This window comes from Schistocerca cancellata, chromosome 4 (assembly GCF_023864275.1).
Source record: "Schistocerca cancellata isolate TAMUIC-IGC-003103 chromosome 4, iqSchCanc2.1, whole genome shotgun sequence".
Classification (NCBI taxonomy): Eukaryota; Metazoa; Arthropoda; class Insecta; order Orthoptera; family Acrididae; genus Schistocerca; species Schistocerca cancellata.
This window is the reverse complement of record NC_064629.1, coordinates 419,911,820-419,933,201: the sequence shown is the minus strand read 5'-3', so window position 1 is coordinate 419,933,201 and position 21,382 is coordinate 419,911,820. Positions and strand designations below refer to the sequence as shown.

Genomic DNA, 21,382 nt, shown 5'->3' with positions numbered 1-21,382 from the left:
AAGCCTGGACCTCATACATACAGAATGAAATTTCTGTGCACAACATAATGTGCAATCTAGTGTAGTCTACCTATTGAGTTTTTTGTACCTCACTGGATACAGGTGATGTTACTGTATCCACTATTATTTCCTGTTGGTTTTATTTGTGCGATGGACGAAGTAGTCATTTATGTCTGTGAGAACTTCATGTTATGTCTTAATCTGTAAATAAAGATAATAATAACAGAAATAAATAAATAAGATACTGCATTTTGGAGCTGTAAATTGGATATAATTTGCTGCTTCAACTGAGAAAAAGTGTTTGGCGTAAACACAACTTGAACAATGGCGACTCTGCGTATAAATTCCCTGCTGCATTGGCTCATCTCATTGAACTAATGGGACAGCTCCAGTGCAAGTACAAAGTTCATGCTACTTTTCTTGGTCATGTTGCAGGCAGCTGCAGCATTGATGAAGCTTTTTTAATAAATCACATTTCTATTAAACTTCTTGGCAGGATTAGGTTTTGATAGATACACTTTTCTCTTGACTCAGGATAAGGAATTGTATGCTGACCACCAAGTGTAGCATTTTCTCTTCACTTTGTGTAACAGATTTAGATATCCTGTATTCCTCTTTCATATCCAGGTCTTTTTCCATATTCTCTGTGTATATAAATATGCAAATTAAGAAAGATTTTGTAGAAGAATATTTATATTCTTACTTGTTACTCTACCACGTGTTGCCTGCTTTTTACCATCGATACATGATATTGATTCCCCATCCAATCAGAGCATCTACAAAGAGCATGGGCAGGAGCACTTCCTCTTCTTCTTTCTCCAAATGTACAGCAAGCAAAATTTCCGTAAACGCATAAAATGCTAACTGCCAAAGCCACCCCTTGTATACACAAAAACATATGGACTTTGGTGTAATACACTACAGTGTGGGTTAGTTATCTTAAGTATAGCTTTATGCTTTTGATTCTTAAAACAAATGACACTCAATCTCAGCTTCTTGTATGTTAAAAACACCCAATACTGATCAATTACAGCTGTCAAAACTGTATAGTCCTAAAGCTCTGAGTGCATAGTGACCACTGCACCACAACGAAAAGGCATCAAGAAGGTGCTGACCCGCACACCAATGGAAAGAGTGGACAGCACCACACCTCCAGGAAGACAGAGTTCAGTGTCCCTGTCACTGCTGACTTGACCACCCACCCATCACTTGTTGGGCCCAGTTCGGTCGCAGACTTCAAGAGCATCAGTACTGACTAATATAAAGATGATACTAAGCCTGTGTTCTGCGAGTAGTAATAGAGATCCAATGTAATTTCATGTAGGAGGCACAAGAAGCTCAGGAAGCCACCTCAGAAAGTTAAGTTAGGTTATGTTTATTGTTCGTTTACAAACCAAGATTCATAATAATCTGCAAATATATGTACAGATCATTTTGGATTCCCACCATAGGCCACTGCATCTTCTCTCGTTCCTTGTTTGTGTTGGTGCTGACTCCCACAACAGCTGACACAACATCTGGTGATGAGGATTACAGAATCAATCCTTCACTCTTTGCTGCTCCATCACAATGTGTCACTAATATTTCTCTCTTTTCTTTCAGAGGAGCGTTGCTACTAATTGTGTTTTTTCTTGCAGACTAGCTGCAATACTTCAGCTAGTTGTCTATTTGAATCTCTTCTAATTATTTTGTTGCGGCACTCTTCTCATTAACATGGTCTCTAACCCACCTCCTACACCACCTGCGCCTACATCTCCAGCTGCTGCTGGCTTTGATCTAATGCAGTTTATTCAGTTTCAGAACCACTATATCTCACAGCAGATGACGACAGTCCAGCAGCTCATTAATTCACAAGCTACTGAAGTATCGACTGTAACAAAACAGCCAGCCAGATCCATGGCATCACCTCCGTGCATTCCACCGTTCCAAGCTTTCAATGAAAACAAGAGGACTGGAATGAGTACAATGCTCAGTTCCATGCTCATTGTGCTACATATCAAGTGCAAGGTACTGTGAGACTTTCTTATTTCTTGTCAATGACCAGCACAGGCATTTACCAACTCTCTCTGAAGTTATTCCTGGCTAGTAGGCCAGAGTTGTTAGATTTTGAAGATTTAGTTTCCGACATCACTAAGTGTTATGAGGATCAAGTACAGGTTGCTGCAGCTCGTTACAAAGTCTTTCGACTGCGTAAAAAGCCAGAACAGACATACTGTCAGTGGGTCACTGACCATCAGGGTTAGACACAACAGTGTAGTATTCAGTGTAGCTTTGGGCAGTACTATAGTGGTGCAATGATTTGTGATGCAATTACATACAATGTACCAGACAGTAGCATTCATGAACAAATTCTCAAATATTCTGATCCTACCTTGAAATAAGTGTTACAAATTATTGAACATCAGGATCCGTGTGATAGTGCCATGGAAAACTTCGAGATAGCTCCCATTTGCAATGTAACGCAAAGTGACGGAGAGGTATGGCCTTGCGACCGGCCACCAAGCGCAAACAGCCCGCCACACCGTGGACAGAGTAAACAAGTGTCTACACATGTGTCTGCTGTGAAATAATGTCCACGTTACTTTCCTGCACATAAAAGACCACATTGTCCTTCGCTGAAAGCGACTTGCTTTGCTCGTGGGAAGCCAAGTCATGTACAGTGTGTGAGCTTGCAACAGAGAAAGAAGTAGAACCATGCTCGCTCCCGAAAGTGTGGACCACCTTCTCACTCAGTGAATGTCGTTTTTTCTAAACCAGCTACTGGTTCTAAGAACGACCAAATTCAGGATGTACGTTTATTCTGCCAAAGTGTTATGCACTGACAGTCAGACAAGCTCTTCGTGAACTTAATCATTGTTGAATGCTGTATGTGATGTCAGTTAGAAACTGGCACTTCAATTATATTGCATAATCGTGACTCTAATGAACATTTGGGCTTGTCACTGTTGAGAAAATCGTGCACACAACTTACTGAATATAATGGTCAGGACATATCAGTGCTTGGTACATGTAGTTTGGCAGCCACATTCCAGTCTCACACCAAAACAGTGACATTTACAATTTTGCTTTTGAGAGACTGTTAAAATATTTTTGGGTTAGATTCATTTGATTTGTTTGGCCTTTGTATTCAGGGTAATGTACTTTCTGTTTCTGCTTTCAACCTAAAAGAGAATGTTACTCAGCTGATTGAGGAGTTTCTTGATTTATGTTCTAAAAGACTTAGCAAAGCAAATAATTTTGTGGCGTACGTTACAATGAAGTACAATGTGCAATCTAAGACTCTAGGGTGCGTCCTGTCCCTCATGCACTTAGAGGCAAAGTTGTAAGTGAACTCAAAGAATGGAAAGACAATGGTGTTATTGCTCGTACTCACTCCTCTAGTCAATGGGCTTTTCCCTTAGTAATCTTAACAAAAACTTCTGGAGGGCTTTGTCTATCGGCTGACTTTAAATCCACTGTGAATCCACACACAGTAATTGATACTTATCCATTGCCTCATCCTGAGGAATTTATGGACAGGCTTGGTGCAGGCCGCAAATATTTAAAAATTAACTAACACAATGCGTATTTGCAAATTGCACAAGATGAGGAGTGTTTGTAGTCATCACACATTTAGGGTTGTTCAGATTCCATGCCTGCGATATTCCAAAGCTAATTAGAACATCTTATTGCAAAAGTTTAATTTTGGTCAAGTTACTTGGACGATACCGTGGTGTCAGGACATACGCCAGAGAAACATATTGGTAACCTTTGTACACTTTTTCAAGTACTTTCAGCTGCAGGTTTGAGGCGTCACCTGGACAAACGTACCTTTTTCCAGACTGAAATTCAGTACTTATGCAATGTTATTAATAACCAAGGTGTTAATTCCCTTTAATCTCATTAGCGGCCTGGTACCTCAACGCCCTGTGGAACGTGACTGAATTGTTGTCAGTTCTCGGGAAGATGATACATTCATTTTATACCCAATGCAGCCCAGATTGTGGCTCCATTGTATCGTTTGCGCCAAAAGAGTGTGCCTTTGCTTTGGTCCTAACAGTGTCATAATGCATTCCAGAAATTTAAAAATACCCTATTCAGTGTCAGATGTCTTGATCATCTCTATCTCACTAAGCCTGTGGTTTTGACAGTGGACGCTTCTTCATATGGAATCAGAGCTGTGCTCCCGCACAGATTTGGTTCACAGGGCAGGTCGATTGCTTGCACTTCCAAGTTACTGAACAAGACCCAACTTAACTATTCCCAAACCGAGAAGAAAGAACTCGCTATTATCTATGCCGTGACAAAAGTTTCACCATTATCTGTTTGCTCAGAAGTTTTACATAGTGAAGCACCATAACCGACTTGAGTCTTTGTCTCATCCTTCCAAACTAGTTCTGCTGCGCATGGCTCAGAAGCTGCAACATTGGGCTTTGTTATTGTCACAGTATCATACGAAATATTGTACCGGACCATGTCGAAACATGTAAATTCTGACACCCTTTCTTGCCTTCCTGTAGGTCCTGATTCTGAATTCGATGCTGCTGCCAAATCTTGTTGTCAGATTGATGTATAGGACACTGAACTCTTACAGACTTTTCCACTACATTTTAGAAAAAACTGGACAGGAAACAGAGGTGGACCTTTTGTTGCACTATATCTCTACTGCTTCGCCTCCTTCAGTGAAAACATTCAGAATTCTTTTGTGCACCGATATTTTTCTCGTAGGCATAGCCTCTCCTGCACCCTGGTGTGAGTTTATTGCAAAATGAGGCTGGACAATTGTGTGTGCTTATTCATAAAGTGTTACAAACAGTTGTGTTGTCATTGCTCCACCAAGGACAGGAGAATTGTAGACACAACACAGTTAGCACATTAGTAGTGTATTTGGCCAGGCATGGATGTCCACAATAAACGGATGACGTCAAGTGTTGTGCTTGTGCTGAAAATCTAGCGGCCCCACCGCAAACTTTTTCAGCTTGGCCAAAGTCTCAAGTTGCTGTGGCAACGAGTGCATATTGACTTTGTTGGTCCCTTTTGGAACATTTGCTGGCTTATTGTTGTGTACTCTTGTAGCAAATTTCCATCTGCAGTGCTCATGACATTGACTATGTTGTGTAGTACCATTCAGGCTTTGTAATCTATTTTTTGCTTGGAACATTTTCCTGAAGTGTTGGTTACAAACAATTAAAAATACAGTTTTAAGATATGAATTATAACCATGAAACAGCTTGTTCTTTTTGGCCCTGTGGAGGACTGTCTATATGCAAAATATAGTGATAGGGAACTGTTATTACAGAGCAGGAGAGATATATTTTCCTCTTTCCAGAACATTGGTCACCGCAATACTGTCAAATATAGAGCTATAACAAAATTAAGAATGGATCCTATAAGCAATGCTACTCTACTTGTTTTAAGAAAAGAAACCAATGTGTTGATGATGCTTAAACCGTTATATATTTCCAGTATGAAACATATATGGAGCATTACTGTTTCAATCTGGCTGTTCTATAGCAGCAGAGAAATACACACGGCTCACATATTGCCAGTATGCATACAATGTTAAGCATAGCATGTGCAGTCTTTAGAAGATTTCATGCATCTTCTAAGTGTTGTGGTAATAAAATGCCCCAATTCAACCACAGTACTTGTGACTATGTGTCTCTAATGCAACGTAATGACTTCTAAAAAATTGACCTGTACTATTGACTTCGGCATCTTCCATTCACAAGTGTGCTTTGCAGCGTTGGGAAGAGCATGCCAGAGGCAGCTTGTACACTCTGCTAGGTAGTTGCACCTTAATGCTGTAGTGCCGAGAAAAATATTCGATTGAGATAAGTGACTTCAACAGAGGGCAGATTATTATTACACAGAGCCTGTGAACGAGTATCTCGAAAATGGCGAAGCTGGTTGAATATTCACGTGCTGCTGTTGTGAGCATCTATGGCAAGAGGTACAAAAACAGTGAAACTACCATTAGGTGCTAAATGGTTGGACGTCCATGACATGTAACAGAGCATAGGGTTTGGAGGCTATTCTTCTCCGTAAAGTAGGACAGGTGGTGATATGTAGCATGTCTGCATAAAGAGCACAATACTACTGGTGCACGCACAAGTGATTTAGAGTGCATCATTCATCTACACAGCAGACACCCCTACGTGTTTACATGTTGACCAAATGAAATTGCTTATTATGGTTGCAGTGGGCATGGGTCCATTGAGATTCAACTGTTGATGAATGGAAATATGTTGGCTGTTCGGGTGAATCAAATTTTTGCTACACTAGGTCAATGGTCCTCTCCACAAACATCATCATCGATATGCATGGCAGCTCAAAACGTGCACCGCGCATTGGACACAGGCTGAAGGGAGCAGTATTATGCTACCAAAGATATTCTCCTGTACTTGCATGGGACCTATGGTAGCAGTCAAAGACATACTGACAGCTGTAAACTAGCTGCTTCCCTTGTTACTTGTTGTCTTCCCGATGGTGATGTCATCTTTCAGCAGTATAATTGCCATAACCATGTTACAGTGGTTTGAGGATCATTACAGTAAACTCATGTGATGTCTCAGTGACAAAATTCGCTTGATATAATCCTATGGAAACCATCTGGGTTGCTATTAGGCGCCATTACCATTTATGCAAATTAGTGGCCCATTATTTGTGCGAATTAGATGATCTGTGCCTACCACATACCTCCACAAACCTAGCAATAACCTGTTTTATCCCTGATACACAGAAGCAGTGATGTATTTCTTTCCAACGATGGACAAAAAAGCTATTAAGCACGTGGTCACAATGTTTTGGCACATCAGTGTAGATAGCCTACACTTAGGAAAAGTAATATACACAGGAAGTAACTGAAATATTTAACAGAAGGTGAGGAGATATAATATAGGTGCTACATGTAAGAAGGATATGAAACCACATATGTTTACTCTAATAAAGGGATTCTAAGCATTCTATGTTTTCTATATTATACATAAAATTACATAGTGCATAGATCAAACAAACTACGTTAGCAAATATTGTCAAATAAGATTATGCAACTATATAGGATGGAAATGACATATAAGACAGCGCTAGTCTTAATTTGATAGGGGTATGCTTCTGTAATAAGTCAGCATATAGAGTCGGGTTTTTCAGTATGTATTGATTTACTGCTCATGGTCGTAGATGATGTGGCTTTCTATAAGACAATTCTTGAAGACTGTAATAAATCGCAGAGGATGGATAACTGCTACAGGGACCTGGATGTTGGTAAATGTAACTACTACAGATATATATGTGAAATGGCTCATTACTATCCAGTTAAAAGTAAGTTCCAGGCTGCTGGGAATCTTATCCATAAGAGAAGTGGTTTATAGAACACTTGTCTGATTGTGTTTGAAGTACTGTTCATTAGCCATTTGTTTATTGGTCGTAGTTACTCAATCTGTTGATATAAACATTTTCTAATTTGTTGGCTGTAGAGTATAAGTATCATGAGGTATACAGTTGTACACAGACTTTAGCTCTTTAACATCACCTCCCCTGTGATATGGTGATCTCCAGCCCAGAACCCACACAATTTTGGTGTCCCCTGCACTACTGCACTGTCTACACAAATAGGTGACAACTTATGTTATGTGCACTCGGTTCAGTTTTCATCTGTAAGCAATACCTCATCTAAACTCATGCTCATAAATTAAGGATACTGATACATGGTGAAACAATGCTCTGCTCGGTGGTTTGCAGGTTTAAATCACCTCAGGGTATGACCATGCGGTGCATTTGACCTGCGGTCGTTGCACGGTGGCTCTGGCAGCAATCTGCATACGCAGAGCTGTGTTGGTGCATGTCAGAGTACGGTGCAACGAGGAAGTGTGCAGACCTTTTCAGACATGCTAATGGCAACTGTGTGTTGAAAATGGCTCAAAGAACACATATTGATGACGTTATGAGGGATAGAACAGTAGGGCGAATGGAGGCTGGTCAAACACAGTAGGTCGTAGCACGGGCCCTCCGTGTGCCACAAAGTGTGATCTCAAGATTATGGCAACGATTCCAGCAGACAGGAAACGTGTCCAGGCACTACAGTACGGGATGTCCACAGTGTACAACAACACAAGCAGACCAATACTTCACCATCAGTGACCGCAGACAGCCACAGAATACTGAAGGTAGCCTTGCTCGGGACCTTACTGCAGCCACTGGAACAGTTATCTCCAGACACACAGTCAGCAGAGAACTGAACAGACATGGCTTATTTGCCCAGAGACCAGCAAAGTGCATTCCACAGACTCCTGGTCACAGGAGACCCCGTAAAGCCTGATGTCAAGAACACAGTACATGGTCATTGGAACAGTGGTCCCAGGTTATGTTCACGGACGAGTCCGGCTATAGTCTGAACAGTGGTTCTTGCCAGCTTTTCATCTGACATGAACCAGGAACCAGATACCAATCCCTTAATGTCCTTGAAATGGACCTGTGGGGTGGGATTATTATTGGTGCACATATACTCCTGCATGTCTTTGACAAAGGAACTGTAACAGGTTAGGTGTATCAGGAGGTTATTTTGCACTGGTATGTCCGTCTTTTCAGGGGTGCAGTGGGTCCCACCTTCCTCCTAATGGATGATAACATACGGCCCCACCGAGCTGCCATCGTGGAGGAGTACATTGAAACAGAAGATATCAGGCAAATGAAGTGGCCTGCCTGTTCTCCAGACATAAACCCCATTGAGCACGTCTGGGATGCTCTCGGTCGATGCACTGCTGCATGTCTCCAAACCCCAATGACACTTCAGGAGCTCTGACAGGCACTGGTGCAAGATTGGGAGGCTATACCCCAGCAGCTGCTTGACTACTTGATCCAGAGCATGCCAAACTGTTTGCGGCCTGTGTATGTGTGCATGGTGATCATATCCCATATTGATGTCAGGGTACATATGCAGGAAACAGTGGTGTTTTGTAGCTCATGTGTTTTGGGACTTTTTTCTCAGCTTTTCACCAATACTGTGGACTTACAGATCTGTGTTGTGTGTGTTCTGTAGGTGCTTATGCTATTAGCATCAGTTTTGTGTAGTGCCACATTGTGTGGCACCACATTCTGCAATTATCGTTAATTTATGAGCATGAGTGTGGTAGTCACATGTAAGCAAAACTATGGCCCTTGTCCTCAGATCACTTATAACCATTTACTCTGATATACAGAGTCTAGCTGATGCGAACCAACTTGACTCTGTATATATGTGACATTAATTCCCTCTAAGTTATCAGGCTGTGGTTATAATTACTGCATACTCTATGGATATTTTGTTATATGTCATGTCGTTGTGTTTTATTCATGAAGGTTTTGAAATCTCTTTATCCATGTTATCTGCCAGTATTACATTTCTGAAGTTGACAGATTTGTCAGAACCATTTAAGTGCAACTGAATATTACACCTGTGCAGCTGATGATTGAATTTTATTCTCAAAAATATATATTGTGTGTGATTACTAATATCACACAATATTTATTGTATTGCTCAGTACATTGTATCTTTTATTATGTAATCTTACATTTATGTTGGAATAATTAACTGTCTTATAAGTGAAAAGTTAGTAATGCTACATCATTTACGAAAAATATTCCTATTTTGTAGAAACAATAATTTCTAATCCAGGAGGATGAGTGTTCACTCAGATAGCACAGCTATGTAAAATTAATGAGTAGTGGTGGAAAGTTCTAGAAATACACTATGTAACATTGTGACCAATTACTGACATTGTAAACAGTTCTGTAGATAAAGATCCTTACACCAGTTCGCAAAATAATTAGGTTCACCAAAAAATGTAATTATAGTATTAAAGCTTCTGTAACCTGTAATAATTAAAATAATTCAGCGCCTTAGAAACAGATTAGCATATTTGTAGAATAGTTGCCAGAGTTATTTGTTTTATAGAATTTAGCATAAAAACTGTGAACTGATAAAAATGTTCCTTACAAACATATTTGTACTTTGTCTTGACCTTCACGTCTTATGTAAAATCATTTGTATTAATTCTTTTTCCTTGTAGTTAATGTATAACATATATTCAAAAAATACTTGATGATTTTCTCATTTCAATGAAAATTTGGCTGTATATGTCACATTTATCAGTGTTTCTTAATAAAATGTTATGCAGGACAGAGAAATCACAAATGATAAGACAGTGTTACAGTTGCTGGAAAGTCATTATGTATCATTCAAGCAATGCAACTGCAAGAGATCCACCTTTACATTTTCTGCATGTGAAAGAATACAATGTATTAAATTTATCATCAGTAATGGACACCACCAACTGAGCAAGTTAAATATGGTATTAAGATTTCATCAAATATTTCCTGCTCTGTAAGATTCAACCTGATTACATGCAAGCAGTCATAATTCAATTTGATTATGATGCAAAACACAGAATATGAGTTATGTACCATTTGAGTGTAGACTAATGTTTCAGTATGTAAGACTTTCTCTGCAGCATCCTTAACAAAATGTTGGAGTATATTTGATGAGAAATGTTGTATGGGGTCCAAATAGTGACATTCAGGCAAGTCTCTTTGAATGTACGTACCTCAGCATTTGGATGTTCTACTCATAATTTACTAGGGACCACATGATGGCACCATCTACTACAGAATCAGTTATTGGTCAAGGCTTGTAGTTCTGATCTAAGAATGTGTGAAAAGTATTCTGTTTGCTAAATAAATAAAATGAACTTGAAATTTTATGTACTGATGAGCTGAAAAACACTTCTGTAATGTGCATAACTGAACACTGGCTGCCTAAAGATGCAATGTCAGTCATAAAACTTGCAGACTTCAATGTTTCATCATTGTTCTCTAGAATTACATCCAGTCATGGAGGGTCATGTATATTTGTTAAAAGTTGCATTGATTATTGTAACATAAAATCCATTGAACTGTTAGCTGAAGAGAAAAAGTTTTTGAAGTATCCGCAGCTGAACTCTCTGCATTAAAATTAATAATCATCTTTGTATATAGGAGCCCTGATGGGAACTTAAATGATTTCTGTCATCAACTACAAGCAGCTTTAAATACTATAAAAAACTCCAAGAAAACAGTGACCATATGTGGAGATTTTAATATTGATTTTCAAGAAATCTCAAAAGACCAACAAAGCCTAATGGCCCTACTGTAAACATATAACATAAAAGCCACCATAGATTCTCCTACAAGAGTTACACCAACAACTAGCTCAACAATTGATCAGATATTAATAAACACAGATGTAAATCACAATTTCTGTGCTGGAAATCTTAATACTGTCTTCAGTGATCACAGTTTATTGGTTTACACACCCCAAGTGAAACAACTGAGAAACAGGAAATTGTAAAAGAAACAAGAAAATTCACTAACAAACAAATAAACTTTTTTATACAGAGACTAAGTGAAGAAACCTGGTATGAAGTGTATACTTGTGAAAATACTAATAAAAAGTTTGAAAAATTCATGGAAATCTTCATGTCATACTTTGAAGCTGCATTTCCATTAAAAACATAAAAATGTCAACCTAACTTCAAAAAGAAAAATGGATTACAACAGGTATTAGAATCTCTTGTGCAGAGAAAAGAAGATTACACAATATAGCAAAGACACAAACATGCCCCAGGAATTTTATTTGTACTTGAAGAATTACAAGAGGATCCTCAAAAATGTTGTAAGGAAAGCTAAAACAATGGCAAATGACAATTACATTGAAAATTAAAAAAACAAATCTAAAGCTATGTGGGAACTTATAAAAAATCAAACAAGTGAAACTAAACGATAATAAAATATAAACTTATGTTATGAAGGACAAATGATGTCTTGCCCAACAAAAATTGCAGGGACCTTCAACAAATATTTTGCAAACGTAAGTGAACAGTTGGTGAGTGGATTGGAAGAACACAACAAAATATCACCTCCATCATCCAGTAGTGTGAGAAATGTGTCTACATCATTGTTCCTTTCGCCCACAAATACTGAAGAAATTTTTTCAGTTATAAAAACCTTGAAGACAGGCTACTCACGTGGAATTGATGGAATATCAGATGCAATTATTAAAAAATGTTGTCTTGCCTTAGCTGAACCCTTGACACACTTGTACAACAGCTGACTGGCATCAGGAACCTTCCCTTTATGTCTATAAACAGCAAAACTGAAACCACTGCTCAACAAAGAACATCCAGAATGTGTTTCAAATTATAAACCAATAGCCCTACTGCCTGTATTTTCAAAAATTTTAGAAATTTTTTTTTTATAAGAGAGTGTCTGATTTCTTAAATAAAAACAAAATTCTCTCTCCCTCACAGCATGGCTTCAGGAAAGGCTAGACAACTTTTTAAGTGCAATATTTGAATTTCTTAATGGAATCTATACTAAACTGGATGCAAGTGAGTTTGTGACAGGCATATGTCTTGATTTATCTAAAGCTTTTGACGTCATTGACCATAATGCCCTAATGCAGAAGCTTGACCAATTAGGAATTAGAATTATATCCAATGAGTGGTGGTGAGTGTGGTCGCAAACAGGTGGTTGAAGTGCAATATACTGAGCATAATAAAATCAGCTACTACTATTCACGATATGAAAATGTGAAATATGGCATCCCTCAAGGATCAGTATTAGGATCCATTTTGTTTCTCCTCTATGTCAATGATCTTATGTACAACAGGTATTGAAAACTACCCTTCAATTTGCAGACAATACAAGCTTCCTTATTAGTGGTAAAACAGAATAAAAACTAAACGACTCCGCAATCCAAACAATGAACAGTGTAGAACAGTGGTTCAGCTATAAGAAGCTAATTATAAACAAAGAAAAGACAGTAGCACTGAACTTCTATAACCTAAAAGGAAGACACCACCCAAACATACAAATAGAACTTAAGGACAGAGTTCTTGGAAGTGTTGACAGCACAAAATTACTGGGACTCTGGCTACAGAACAACACAAAATGGGAGGTACACTTTGAATATTTCCAAAGAAAGCTAAGCAAAACCTGCTACATGATAAGGATCTTAAAAACTTGTTGCAGCAAAGCCAGTCTGTTAAATGTATACTACTCCTATGTTCATTCAGTAATTAAATATGGCATAATCTTCTGGGGCAATGCAACAACAAATATTAAACTTTTCAGGATGCAAAAGAGAATATTAAGAATTATTGAAGGGGTAAACAATATGAAATCATGCACACCCATATTAAAAAAATTGTCAGTTCTTCCTCTTCCTTGCATTTTTATCTACGAACCATCAGTTTACATCAAACAATATATTGATAGACATCCAGATATCTTATTAAAAAATGAAGATACACATGCATACAATACAAGGCTAAAATCTGACCTTCATATGAAACAGGTGAGAACATCATTGTGCCAAAAAGGCACACTACATACTGGGTTAAAGATTTACAATAATCTGCCTAACCATATTAAATCAGTAGGTAAACTCAGTAATTTTAAGGCTGAACTAAAGGCATATTTAATTGATCATTGCTTTTACAGTCTGACAGAATACCTAGAAGCTAAACAACAAAAATATAGATGCAATATGAATGTTCTACTTTGTATGTTGCCTCTAATGTTTGTTGTATGTATGATTCTTTGCTAAATTACTTCAATATCTAGTCCTTAGGAATGTAATACAAACTGTATTTTATCTTGTAAATACCTAACCATGTCCAATATCCTTGTATATATTATACACATGTAGGATTTGAAAAACTAAATAAATAAATAGAGACCACATGGCATTCAGAGGCTATGTACCCAAGGTTGCATGTCAAGGAGCCACATGAGAGGGCTCACTGAACTCTCTGTCAATCAACCTACGATGGGGTTCATGGCATTCATCATGGTTTGCCTCTGTAGAAGGCTGAGGGCAGTAGTTTCAAGTGCTGGCTGACACCTAATAATCAGAAATCTTGGAATGTCTGGGCATATGTGGTGGGAGGAGGAGCCTCCCGGAGGCCCTAGCAAGTTGGTTACGCTTCTGGAAATGCTGAAGTGTATAAGGAACACTCTGCTTTGCTGATCACCTATTAACATCAGATAGGAATTTCTAAAGAAAACTGGTGAGGAAGATATGTACTGATTGGCCCACATCTGGAGACATTCTGTGGTGGAGATCTATTAAACTTGGTGGGTTTCATGCTATTGGCAAAAACAGGTACATTTTCCCTGCGGCCACAATGGTGCAAACGGCAGAGCTGAGAACAGGGACACATGAAGACAAATGCTCTTGGTTTCGATGTGGAAGATGAAAGGTCACTGGTTGTGGACAATGAGGACTCTTGAGCTCAAATGGTGAATGGGACTTCAGAGTGTCAGAGTCCTGATGAATGAGATTCTGGTTCTTCACATGTGACCATGTATGGCCAACTTATTGTCGTAAAGAGATTGGTAAGAATATGTGGAAGCACCAGCATTAACATGCCACTGATGTCTGCAAAGAGGACATACTGTTGCCACAGTACCATTAACCACATTTATATTGATAGTATCAATTTCATTTATTATTTATTCATCCACTGGAGTAACTAAAACATTTGGTGGATTGCATTCATATCAGTGACTGAATGTGCAGCTAGGATACAGAATACTCCCCCATCTGCTTCATACCTTTATTGTGGTCACTTTTTCTGATAGTCATGTCACTGTGTCATATGCTGTGTCATTGCTTTTAATATAATAAAACATAAATTTAATTTTATATGTATTTCATTTGAAGTAACATATAATTTCCTTCAGTTCTTTATTATTATTATTTGTTGATTGAGTAAAATTAGTCATTGAGTAAAAGTAGTCATTCAGTAGGATTTTACAGCAATTCTCCACCTTAGGATTCCATGATTTGACAATTTTTTGAAACTGCGATTCTACTGCGCAATTAAAATTTAACGTTAAGTCTTAAGGGGTAGGGATTTGGGGGGGGGGGGGGGGGGGGTGTTAGTTTGCAACAGAGAATGAGCAGTTCCATCATTCTGTTACAATTTGACAACCACACATCACGGGGGTTTTGTGCCCTATATGAAAAAACATATACAAATTAGTCCTACTGTTCATGAACCATACTCTTTGCTGTTAAGTTCTGAAAGCAGAGAAACTTAGAAGTGTAGCTATTAAGGAGCAAATTTGACTGTATGTACTGTTAGAGGATAGTAAGAATCAATAATGATGCCTATCATCACATAAAGTCTCAGATGGACTCTTGAAGTAACCTATTAGAGCAACTGAGAAGAATTTAAATTTATCTGTTGTACATAGAAGTCTCCAATCTGTGGTGAAATTTGCACACAAGTAGATTGCATGAACTTAGTTTTATGTGGGTCACCAGAAATGCGCAACAAATAAGATATGAAGAAAAATGTAATGTGTGCAGATGCTGCTAGTTACTACCATACATATAATGATGCAAAACATAAATGAATTCTTGCATACAAAAGCACTAACAATGCAGAAAAAAGGGCAATGACATTTTGGTTTGAAGAAGAAGAGTTAGTTACAGGAAGGCAGGGTTGAAGCATTTGTCTTATAGGTGAAACTTATTATCTAATGATCAATAAAAATGTTAATTGATGGTAGCTTAGGTTTCTAATATTAATATTGCAGAACTATTATTATTGAGAATTATAAGGCTTCCAAAAATATCTAGCTGATGTCAGCATGCCATTAAAAAACAAACCATTGAAGAACTGAACAAGTTAGAGACACAAATAGGCAACATACTCAGAATCTTCAATGTCATGACGAGTGTTCATTGTGAGGGCACATGTTGCTTCTTCAGTTTGCATTCTTTGTGAAATTGTTTGATATGTCTTGGAATTCAATTTGTCTTCCATTACGCCTTGGAGTTCAAAATCTGAATAAAGTTTCTGGAGACAAAAACACAATACAGATCAGATTCATATATTTGTCATTAGAGAATTAAACATTTATAAGGAATATATTAAAATTTCAGAGCAATTTAAAACCTGAAGCTCATGTGGTTAAATTACTTCACTCAAGCTAAGACGACTCTGAACAGTTCAGGTATTCTTGTTACTTTTACAGTATTAAATGATATCTGATGTCTACACTATTCTAACTGTAAAGAAATAACATTATCTGGACAATTTCAGAATAAAATTGCAAGTAACTAATACACTTTATATGAGGGATTAAATAAATGAACATTAAAACCAGAAATAAAAACAAGTAAAACTGGACCACACTAAAAGTATAAAACATGTGTCAATGAAGACAGACATGGACTGTTGTAAAGAGTATACTGAGATTCCATTCTTAATACAATGAAGAATGAAACAAAACAGTGAGAAACATAGCAATGAAATGGTAACTGATTGACACTTGATGTCAAGGAATATGAGCAAAAGTAGTTGCCTAACACCTTGATGGCATACGTTGAGTACATAAGATGAGAAAACATATGGACATACTGACAGGCTTGATATATATATAAAAACAAAGATGATGTGACTTACCAAACGAAAGCGCTGGCAGGTCGATAGACAAACAAACAAACACAGATATACACACAAAATTCAAGCTTTCGCAACCCATGGTTACTTCATCAGGAAAGAGGGAAGGAGAGGGAAAGATGAAAGGATGTGGGTTTTAAGGGAGAGGGTAAGGAGTCATTCCAATCCCGGGAGTGGAAAGACTTACCTTAGGGGGAAAAAAGGACAGGTATACACTCGCACACACACCCATATCCAACCGCACATACACAGACACAAGCAGACATTTCTGTCATTTCTGGTCGCTATCTGCTTGAGTCTGTATATGTGTGGATGGATATGTGTGTGTGTGTGCGAGAGTGTATACCCGTCCTTTTTTCCCCCTAAGGTAAGTCTTTCTGCCCCCGGGATTGGAATGACTCCTTACCCTCTACCTTAAAACCCACATCCTTTCGTCTTTCCCTCTCCTTCCCTCTTTCCTGATGAGGCAACAGTTTGTTGCGAAAGCTTGAATTTTGTGTGTATGTTTGTGTTCGTTTGTGTGTCTGTCGACCTGCCAGCACTTTCATTTGGTAAGTCACATCATCTTTGTTCCGCACATACACAGACACAAGCCGACATTTGTAAAGGCAAAGAGTTTGGGCAGAGATGTCAGTCGAGGCAGAAGTACAGAGGCAAAGATGTTGTTGAAAGACAGGTGAGGTATGAGCGGCGGAAAATTGAAATTAGAAATTAGCGGAGATTGAGGCCTGGCAGATAACGAGAAGAGAGGATATACTGAAGGGCAAGTTCCCATCTCCGGAGTTCTGACAGGTTGGTGTTAGTGGGAAGTATCCAGATAACCCGGACGGTGTAACACTGTGCCAAGATGTGCTGGCCGTGCACCAAGGCATGTTTAGCCATGGGGTGATCCTCATTACCAACAAACACTGTCTGCCTGTGTCCATTCATGCGAATGGACAGTTTGTTGCTGGTCATTCCCACATAGAAAGCTTCACAGTGTAGACAGGTCAGTTGGTAAATCATGTGGGTGCTTTCACACGTGGCTCTGCCTTTGATTGTGTACACCTTCCGGGTTACAGGACTGGAGTAGGTGTTGTTGGGAGGGTGCATGGGACAGGTTTTACACCGGGGGAGGTTACAAGGGTAGGAGCCAGAGGGTAGAGAAGGTGGTTTGGGGATTTCATAGGGATGAACTAAGAGGTTACGAAGGTTAGGTGGATGGCGGAAAGACACTCTTGGTGGAGTGGGGAGGATTTCATGAAGGATGGATCTCATTTCAGGGCAGGATTTGAGGAAGTCATATCCCTGTTGGAGAGCCACATTCAGAGTCTGATCCAGTCTGTGTATATGCGGATGGATATGTGTGTGTGTGCACGAGTGTATACCTGTCCTTTTTTCCCCCTAAGGTAAGTCTTTCCGCTCCCGGGATTGGAATGACTCCTTACCCTCTCCCTTAAAACCCACATCCTTTTGTCTTTCCCTCTCCTTCCCTCTTTCCTGACGAAGCAACCGTTTGTTGCGAAAGCTTGATTTTTGTGTGTATGTTTGTGTTTGTTTGTGTGTCTATCGACCTGCCAGCGCTTTTGTTTGGTAAGTCTCATCATCTTTCTTTTATATATATATATATATATATATATATATATATATATATATATATATATATATATATAGAGAGAGAGAGAGAGAGAGAGAGAGAGAGAGAGAGGGGGGGGGGGGGAGAGAGAGAGAGAGAGAGAGGGGGGGGGGAGGGGGGGAAGGAAGGTGAGAATGCTGGAAATAACTGATGATATAAAGTGAAAAAGAAAATAAAAATTGAAAAATGGAAGGAGTGATTGTAACCTCACACTATACAGCTGATGCAATGAATGGTCAACAAGTACATAAAGAGCATGAAACCATTGTTGAACTAATTAACAAAACACCCTCTTTGTTTGCCACCCTCTGCCAATGCACCTGTCAATATCTCTCCCTACTCCTCTCCTCTATTGCTCCTTTTTTCCACACCTCCCTGCCCTACAGCCTCCTCACACTATGCCTGCTGGAGGTCTAGTCCCTGCACATTCCACCATGCAATGTTCCTTTCTCCCCCCTTCCATGTACTATTACCCTTCCCCATTCCCTCTAGATTGCTGCTTCAATCCCATGTGGTAGTTGCATTTTGACCTGAGCTGCTGGAGTTAGCAGTCATGTGTGTGACGTATGCTTGCTTGTGTGTATGAATGGTATGTGTTTTTGTTTTGCTGATGAAGGATGTGGTTGAAAGCCTTGTGGAAGTGCCTTTTACTTGTACCTGTCTACGACTTAATGTGTCGTCATTATGGTAAGTAGTAATCTATCTTTTCCTATGTTGTTGATATTCCTACCTGGAATTTCCATTGTTTAATGAGTAAAAACAAAGACATATACACAGATACACATGTATTACTACATAGCCAAAGGTACTGTCCCTGTTCAGCAGCCCATCTGGGGTTAGGAGTTGTATTGGGTATTCTGAGTGATATAAACAATGAGGCTGGAAGAGAAAGGAAGGGACAGAGGAAAGGGAGACAAATAGCAGGGGGAGACAGGCAGCAAGGGTATGGGTTTATAATGTACCACCAGACAGCAAGCCCTCTCAGAGGCAGGTAAGTTGCTCATAAAGTGAAAGAGTGTATTGGGACCTTGATGGGAGGGGGGAGGGGGAGGGAAGGAAGACAGAACAGAGGAAGAGGGCAACAATAGGTAGAAACATTTAAGTGTTGATTACTTAAGTGAAATGGGGAGAGAGAGGTTATGGGAAACAGATTCAGGATAGCTAGGGGCACGAGTAAATGGATATTGAGGCCAGGAAATGAAAAGATGTGGTATAAAAACAACTATCATCTATATTTATTAGAGAACTTGATATTGAGGAGCAGGATTCAAATGGTATGATTTGTGAAGTAGCCACTGTAGTTGTGGATGGTGAGTGCAGGAATATGTTCTTCCACTGCATAGTCAACTTTTCAATTGGCCACAGTTTCGCAGTAGCTAATAAGATCGACCACATAAAAGTCTGTGCAGAACTTCCTGCAGAAGTAAGTTCTGTAACTTCTGTAACTACTGTTACAGAAGACCTTGCCTTTGATAGGGTATGATATGGCTGTGATGGGAGTGTAATAATATATGATGAGTGGGTGCAGGACAGATCTTGCATGTACATCTTCCACAGGGATAAAACCTGTGTGGCATGTGGTTGGGAGTTGGTGTGGTATATGGATTGACCAGGATATTGTGTTGGCTGGATGGCATCATAACACTTGGATAGAGATGGGAAGGACTTTGGAAAGTTCCTCATTTCAGGGCATAATGAAAGGTATTCAATGCCCTGGCAAAGGATGTGGTTACACTAATAAGTGGTTCAAGTCAAAGGTGACAGTGGATATAAGATGCATTTTACTTGGCAGTTGGTATGCAGGATTTGTTGGTGGATTAGGGGCATGCATGTATATGACACAGTCCCTTCATATGTGGATTAGCTTCAGATTTTGCTGTGAAGGTCTTATAAGATATTTGAGCATATTTAGAAAGGTAACACTTGCCACTGCAGATTCACATCTGAGCATGTTATGTGAGAGGCTTTTTAGAGTTGAAATTCTGTTCATGGTTGGTGAGCTTCACATCAGACATAGGGTTTTACGTAGTTGTCACAAATGTGGGGGTTATATTAAACAAGATTGCATATAGTGTGAAGAGGACAAGAAGAAACAGAAAGGAGAGATGGTGTGGAATCTGTGGAAAACTGAGGATAAAGTAACACGGACCTGGTTGCAGATAATGAACATACTGTCCATGAACCTTAAATAAACAAGGAGTGAAGGATCTTGAGTCACTAATAAGGTTTAAGTTGGTCCATTAACAGACTGGCCAATCAGCAAGCTATTTAGATTCCCATTGCTGTGTCACAGATCCATTAGTAATTTTCTCCTCAAAGGAGAAGTAGTAATGGATAAGGACAAAACTTGACATTGAAGTTAAAATCTTCTAAACAGTCAACATGTTGACCTCTCTGCTGGAATCATCTTCAGCATTTTGTGGTGGTCACTGTAGACTGAGCACTGTCAGAGACCTCTGTAACATTCTCTTATAAAGGAGACTTCTGCTGTGCTTTAGCTGGAGAAATGGGATTATTGGGCAAAATTCTTGTGGATAGCATTGGTGCGCCATCTTTATTGGAAAGTAAGAGAAGTATTCCTGCACTAATGCTGAACAATGGAGTTATTGGCTAAATCTCCTGTGGCTACCTTTGTTGGGCCAACATCATTGGTCAGAAAGGGATTTTTCCTGTACTTAGGCTGGAGAAGATTTATTGGTTAAAATTGCTCCTGCTGCTAGTGGTGGGCCATCATCATTTGCTAGAAGCAAAACAGGCAGGTCAGGAGCGGGGGGGGGGGGGGGGGGATGTTTATTCAAAATAGTATTATCCACAGAGGTGGCTTCCAGGCATTGGTTGTACTGCTCTTGCACGATTGCCATGAATTTACTTCCTTGATGGTGGGAAGCCGTGTTGCTGGGAGCTTGTAGCCATCCTTTCCTCTGATATTACATGCATTCTCTCTGTGGACAATAATATTTTGGATAAACATTCCCCCTCTCTTGCTCTGTCTTTTTCTCTTTTAGGCAATGATGATGGCCCACCAATGGCAGTATGAGGAATTTTAACACATTGGTTTACAATGACAGGTAAAACAGTCATCACACTTGCATGCATTTACATACAATGAGGGGTACAGCTGTCACTGTACAGTCTCCTTGTTGTGCAGTGCTTAGGCACATACTGCATTACTGATTTTCTATTTCTGGTTCAGGCAGCATCTTAATAGATGGCAGCAGCTGAGTCTGGCTTTAAATCAACCAGAAATGCTCAACTTCAGCTAAATATTACCATGCAAAGTTTGCATACTTTCATAGAT

The 21,382-nt window shown here is 39.2% G+C and overlaps 1 protein-coding gene across 1 annotated transcript in view; it reads right to left on the bottom strand.

Annotated features, from left to right (window-relative positions):
* Positions 1-21,382, bottom strand: part of LOC126183408 (calcium-dependent secretion activator-like) — a 1,473,721-nt gene that overhangs the window by 78,844 nt on the left and 1,373,495 nt on the right. The window contains exon 32 of the mRNA XM_049925356.1: positions 15,718-15,863. Coding sequence (XP_049781313.1) covers positions 15,718-15,863 — 146 coding nt within the window. The remainder of the gene's footprint in view (positions 1-15,717; positions 15,864-21,382) is intronic.